Raw genomic sequence first — 6,425 nt, forward strand, 5'->3', positions numbered from 1 at the left:
CTCTGTTTTGAGGGTTTGATATTGAAGAGATTTCTCATACTACTTGCCATGGAGGATTGTTAATCAACACTTGGACATTGTAATTTTAATTATATTGAAGGTATTAGTTTGAATTCTAATCTCTTGTTCTTGTTTATCATTGTTATCTTTGAATGTTTGTTTCTCCATTAAATTTGAATTTAATTTTCTCCATGAATTTAATTGTTGAATCTCTTATTAGTTTTAATATGCTTAGTGAGTAGTTTTATTTCTAGGGTTTGGTGAAACTATGCAAAAGGTCATGATTCTTGCTTGATTTTAGGATTTAAATTTGGTTTGTCTAGGTGATTCAATTGATGGGTTTTAGATTGATTGCATGTTTGGCCAATTTACAAGTTTTATTCGCTCAATTCTATAAGCGAGAGTTGCAAGTTTGAGTGAACGATTTCCTTCTTTGAACAATTAAGCTTTAATCGCGATAGCTTGTTTTATTGTTTGATTGTCGAATTTGTTTGTGAGAGCAACATCTTCCTTCGCCTATATTCATTCCTATCCCAATTATTGTTCATGAATCATGATTGATGCATAGTGAATCCTTTTAGCCCTAGGTTTTTAATTATTGAATTTTATTCATCTCTTGTTATTGCGTTCTACTTAGATAAACAAAAATCTAACATTTGATCGTTAGCAATAGTGAACTTGGTTCAAATTGTGATTTTAATTGTCCTTCCACAGTGGTTCCACCCTACTTTCCCAACTATACTAGTTAGGTGAATTAGGAATTATTTTTGGTAGTAGAACGACCTATCAAAATTTGGCGCCGTTGCCGGGGAAGGGCAACAGTTTTGCTTTTTGAATTTAGCGTTTGCTTTTGCTAACCCACTCGAGGAACAACTGTTCTTCGAGCATATTTATGTTTGTTTTAGTGTTTTTGTGCATGACCAGGAGTACCAACAAGCAACCTTTGCTTTTTGATCCTGAGGTTGAGGCAACTGCTCGTAGAACACACGCAAGTGCAAAGAAAAGGAGGGCGGAGGCTCGTAAACAAGCTCAACAGGCCTCTCAATCTCTTGACATGGCAGGTCAGGCTCCCGAGTGAACTCTTAGGCAGTCTACACAGCCCAAGGCTAGCAATGTTACCGCGGGGATTAGGATGCCGACTACTAATGCTGGAAACTTTGACATCAAATCCCATGTTATGAATATGATCACGGGAAATCAGTTCTATGGTCTTGACAATGAAGAACCCGTTGATCATCTACAGAAATTCCTTCAAGCATGTTCTTTACAAAAGATTACTGGGATGACTGACGACGAGCTCTACTTGTACCTTTTTCGTTTCTCTTTGGCGGGCAAGGCTCAACGTTGGTATAACTCTCTTCCCAATACCATTACTACTTGGGCGCAATTGTCTGATGTTTTCCTAGTGAAGTATTATCCCGGTTATAAGACTCATGACTACAGAGTTAAGCTCTATAGTTTCTCACAAGATGCGGGGGAGACTTTTCATGATGCGTGGGAGAGATTCAAAGATTACTATTATATGTGCCCTCATCACGGTATTGAGAAGGAATTTCTTATGCAATCTTCTTATAATGGTCTTGATAATGAGACTAAGAGGATGGTAGATGGTGCGGCTGGCGGCTCTTTCATGAACAAACAAACTTCTGAGGCTATTTTACTCTTGGATACTCTTACTGAAAATCAATGGAATAGCTCTTCTAGGCGCGCAGCTCAAGCACCAAGGAAGGGGAAGCATGAAGTTGAAACTTATTCCCTTCTGTCATCACAAATCTCAGCTTTGAATGCGGAAATTGATGGGATGCGCATGAGTGCTAATACATCTATGCCAGTCAATGCTATGGCTACATCTAGCCAAAGTGGAGTTGCTTGTGATTTTTGCGGTGTGCATGCTCATTCTCTAATGGAGTGTTCTGTTAATCCCAATGGAGCTATGGGAGTGCCAGAGCAAGTCAATGCTTTTCAAGCTCGTCCTCCTTTCAACAACAATAGCTACTATCCTGGAATTCGAAATCATCCTAACTTGTCATATCGCAGCAACAATGTGTTAAATCCTCAACAGCAACACTTTCCACCGCAAGCACCACAACAACAATATGGGCAACATCAAACAATTTCAGCCCAATCAAGGACCACCCGGTTTCCAAAGGCCTCCTCAAGGCCATCAACAACAGCAATTTCAGAACCAACAACCCCAATTTGAATTGGGGGAATTGAAAAACATGATGGCCCAAATGGCCAAACAGCTTGAGCAACTCGGTACTCACAATAAAATGCTTGAAACTCAAGTCGCTCAATTAGCTGCATCTAGCTCCTCTAGACAAGCAGGAGCATTGCCCGGCCAACCCACTCAACCACATGGCAAAGAGACCGCCAATGCAATCACTACAAGGAGCGGGTTGAGTTATGATGAGCCACCCATGCCTCGCAATGAAGAGTCAAATTCGAAAGATGTGGGCATTCCTAAAATGGTTATTGATGAAGCACCTTCTGAGGCAGTGCACGAGAAAGAGAAAGCAAAAGAAGAGGCATTGCAAGTGCCGCCCATCACACTTCCTTTCACCAACCGCCAATTGAAGAACAAACTTGACAAGCAGTTCGGTAAGTTCTTGGAGGTGGTTAAGAATTTGCAGGTAACAGTTCCTTTTACTGAATTAATCACACAAGTGCTTGCTTATGCTAAATTCATGAAGGACATATTGACTAGGAAAAAAGCTTTTAGTGAGGTGGAAACGGGCATTTACTGAACAATGTAGTGCTTTGCTACAAAACAAATCCCTTCCAAAACTGAAAGATCCTGGTAGTTTCTCCATCCGCTGTCACATTGGGACACTGTTTATTGATAAAGCTTTATGTGATTTAGGAGCTAGTGTCAGTGTAATGCCTTTTTCTGTCTGTTCTAAACTTAAAATGGGAGATCTGAAAGTTACCAATATTACTTTACAAATGGCCGACCGTTCTGTTAAATATCCTTTGGGTATTTTAGAGGACATCCCTGTTAGGGTAGGTAAGTTTTATATCCCTGTTGATTTTGTTGTTCTTGATATGGAGGAAGATCGACAAATTTCTATTATTTTAGGAAGACCTTTCCTTCATACGGCAGGAGCAGTTATTGATGTGAAAATGGTAGACTTACACTTTTTGTGGGGGATGACAATATAACTTTCAATTTGAGCAATGCTTTGAAAGGTCCCATGCTTGAGGAAAAATTCTATGCTATTGATGTAGTTGATGTAATTTGTCATGATAACTTGCCCTTAACTCTTATGACAGATCCTTTGGAGGCAGTTCTTTGTCTTGTATCTTCTACAGGTGATGCTAGCATTTGGAAGACTGAAATTAATGCTATTGAACAAGCTCTTTGTAATGAAGAGCTTAGTCACAGCATGAGCAAGAGAGTTCAGAGGTTAGTTCGGCCTGTATGCAAAGTTGAGGTAAAGAAGCCTGAACTAAAACCTCTCCCTTCCCATCTTAAGTATGTTTTTCTTGATGAGCAAGAGCTCCATCCTGTTATCGTCAGCACTACACTCAATGATGCCCAACTTTCCCAACTATACTAGTTAGGTGAATTAGGAATTATTTTTGGTAGTAAAACGACTTATCAAAATTTGGCGCCGTTGGATGTTCTGAAAACTCATAAGAAGGCCATTGGGTATAGTGTTGATGATTTGAAAGGTATTAGTCCCGACTTTTGCATGCATAGGATTCATTTAGAAGAAGATCACAAGCCTTGTATTCAACCACAAAGGCGCTTAAACCCTAACATGCAAGAAGTCGTGAAAAATAAGGTATTGAAACTACTTGACGCAGGCATTATTTCTCCTATTGCTGCATCTAAGTGGGTAAGTCCTGTGCAAGTGGTTCCAAAAAAAGGTGGGAGGACTGTTGTTAAAAATGATAAAAATAAATTAATTCCCACTAGAACTGTCACTGGTTGGTGCATGTGCATTGATTACAGGAGACTGAATTTAGCTACTCATAAGGATCATTTCCCTCTCCCCTTCATTGATCAGATGCTTGAAAGGTTAGCTTGTCATAAATATTTTTGTTATTTGGATGGTTATTCTGGATTCCTCCAAATTCCCATTCATCCTGATGACCAAGAGAAGACAACATTCACTTGTCCTTATGGTACTTTTGCATATCGTAGAATGCCATTTGGGTTATGTAATGTACCAGCTACTTTCCAGCGTTGCATGATGAGCATTTTCTCTCATTTCATAGAGTCTATCATGAAAGTTTTTATGGATGACTTTAGTGTGTATGGTAGTTCTTTTGAATCTTGTTTGGCTAATCTCACTAAAGTTTTGAAAAGATGTGAAGAATGTAATTTGGTTTTAAATTGGGAGAAGTGTCACTTTATGATGACTGAGGGTGTGGTTCTTGGCCACATTATTTCTGATAAGGGCATACAGGTAGATCGAGCCAAGGTACAGGTGATTGAGCAATTACCACCACCAGTCATTGTGAAAGGGGTAAGGAGTTTTCTTGGCCATGCAGGGTTTTACCGCCGCTTTATTCAAGATTTTTCTAAAATTGCTAAACCACTAACCCAACTTCTTCTTAAAGATGCACCTTTTGACTTTACTGAGGAATGTGCTGAGTCTTTTAATAGGATAAAGCAAGCTCTCATAACCGCACCCATCATTCGCCCTTTCGATTGGGAACTCCCATTCGAGATTATGTGCGATGCAAGTGATTTTGCGGTTGGAGCTGTGCTCGGTCAAAGAAAGGACAAGGTCTTGCATGCCATTTATTATGCTAGCAAGACATTGGATGAGGCTCAGTTCAACTACGCCACCACTGAGGAGGAACTTTTAGCTGTTATTGATGCCTTAGAAAAATTTAGATCATATCTTCTTGGTTCCAAGGTTATTGTGTATACTGACCATACAGCTTTAAAATACCTTCTTGCTAAGAAGAAAGCCAAACCAAGGCTTATTAGGTGGATTCTCTTACTTCAGGAGTTCGATATTGAGATTCGTGATAAGAAAGGAGCAGAGAATGTAGTTGCAGACCACCTGTCTAGAATCAGGTATGATGATGGTAAGATCTCCTCCTCTATTGATGATTCATTTCCTGATGATCAGTTGTTTGCAGTCACATCACAAGGTCCGTGGTTTGCGGATTATGCTAACTATGTGGTAGGCGGCATTTTGCCTTTTGATTTGTCCTACCAACAAAAGAAAAGGTTCTTGCATGATGTTAGATATTATTTTTGGGATGATCCTTTTCTTTTCCGTGATTGTGCAGATGGAATTTATCGCAGGTGCATTCCTGAGTAGGAAGTCCATGGGATCCTCCAGCGCTGCCACAGCTCACCCTATGGGGGACATCATGGGCCAGATAAAACTGTTCGCAAGCTGAATGAGTCTGGTTTCTTTTGGCCCACGATGTTCAAGGATGCTCAGTCTTTTGTTATGTCATGTGATTCTTGCCAGAGGACCAATAACATTTCGAGGGGCCATGAGATGCCCCAAACTGGTATTCTTGAGGTCGAAATTTTTGACGTTTGGGGTGTCGATTATATGGGACCTTTCCCATCTTCTAATGGGAATTGCTACATTTTAGTCGCTGTCGACTATGTCTCTAAGTGGGTTGAAGCAATCGCATCTCCCACCAATGATTCTAAAGTGGTCATCCGGCTTCTAAGCAAGGTCATATTTCCGAGATTTGGGGTTCCCAGAGCTCTCATTAGTGATGGTGGTTCGCATTTTCATGAACGAAAGTTAGAATCTCTTCTCAAGAAGTATGGAGTTTATCATCGTACTGGACTTGCATATCATCCCCAAGCAAGCGGTCAAGTTGAGATTTCCAACCGCGAGATCAAATCTATATTGGAAAAGGTGGTTACAAAGTCTAGGAAAGATTGGAGTATGAAGCTTGATGACACGTTTTGGGCCTACAGAACAGCTTTCAAAACACCTATTGGCACTTCCTTATACCGGCTTGTGTATGGAAAATAATGTCATCTTCCCGTCGAGTTAGAGTACAAAGCTCATTGGGCAATTCGCGAGCTTAACATGGATAACAAGTTGGCGGGGGAGAAGAGGCTTCTTCCACTTAATGAGTTGGATGAGTTTCGATTGTCTGCCTATGACAGTGCTCGGATTTACAAGTAGAAAACTAAGAAATAGCATGATAAGAAGATCCTCCCAAGAGAGTTTGCAAAAGGAGATAAGGTTTTATTGTTCAATTCTCGACTCAAGCTCTTTCCCAGAAAGCTAAAGTCTAGATGGTCCTGTCCTTTCTTGGTTACTAATGTGAATAAGTTCGGCTCCGTGGAATTGAGAAATGAGAAAGGTGATGTTTTCAAGGTTAATGGACAACGTTTAAAGCTTTACCATGAAGGAAATTTGGTTGGAACGATGGAAGTCATCCACCTTCATCCTTCTTCCTCCTCTTAAGTTGGTCGAACAAGAGGG

At 40.3% G+C, this 6,425-nt stretch overlaps 2 protein-coding genes and 1 non-coding gene across 3 annotated transcripts; 2 read left to right on the forward strand and 1 right to left on the reverse strand.

Moving 5' to 3' along the window:
- Positions 1-1,132: 1,132 nt before the first annotated feature.
- Positions 1,133-2,203, forward strand: LOC130810778 (uncharacterized). Its single transcript, XM_057676906.1, has one exon. The coding sequence runs from the start codon at positions 1,133-1,135 to the stop codon at positions 2,201-2,203; it is 1,071 nt and encodes a 356-aa protein (XP_057532889.1).
- LOC130811967 (small nucleolar RNA R71) lies at positions 1,435-1,542 on the reverse strand. Its single transcript, XR_009041577.1, has one exon. It is a non-coding gene; the product is annotated as a small nucleolar RNA R71 (small nucleolar RNA).
- A 19-nt stretch (positions 2,204-2,222) lies between the features above and the next one.
- Positions 2,223-3,162, forward strand: LOC130810779 (uncharacterized). The gene is made up of 2 exons (XM_057676907.1): positions 2,223-2,601; positions 2,708-3,162. The coding sequence occupies exons 1-2, from the start codon at positions 2,223-2,225 to the stop codon at positions 3,160-3,162; spliced, it is 834 nt and encodes a 277-aa protein (XP_057532890.1).
- Positions 3,163-6,425: the final 3,263 nt, after the last annotated feature.

The sequence above is a fragment of the Amaranthus tricolor genome, chromosome 4 (genome assembly GCF_026212465.1).
Source record: "Amaranthus tricolor cultivar Red isolate AtriRed21 chromosome 4, ASM2621246v1, whole genome shotgun sequence".
Taxonomy (NCBI): Eukaryota; Viridiplantae; Streptophyta; class Magnoliopsida; order Caryophyllales; family Amaranthaceae; genus Amaranthus; species Amaranthus tricolor.

Excerpts from the sequence above, each read along its gene's own strand:
- LOC130810778 (XM_057676906.1), top strand. The coding sequence starts at position 1,133 with ATGCCGACTACTAATGCTGGAAACTTTGACATCAAATCCCATGTTATG.
- LOC130810779 (XM_057676907.1), top strand. The coding sequence starts at position 2,223 with ATGATGGCCCAAATGGCCAAACAGCTTGAGCAACTCGGTACTCACAAT. Across the intron at positions 2,602-2,707 it reads CAAACTTGACAAGCAGTTCG|GAAAAAAGCTTTTAGTGAGG; the intron begins GTAAGTTCTTGG and ends CATATTGACTAG.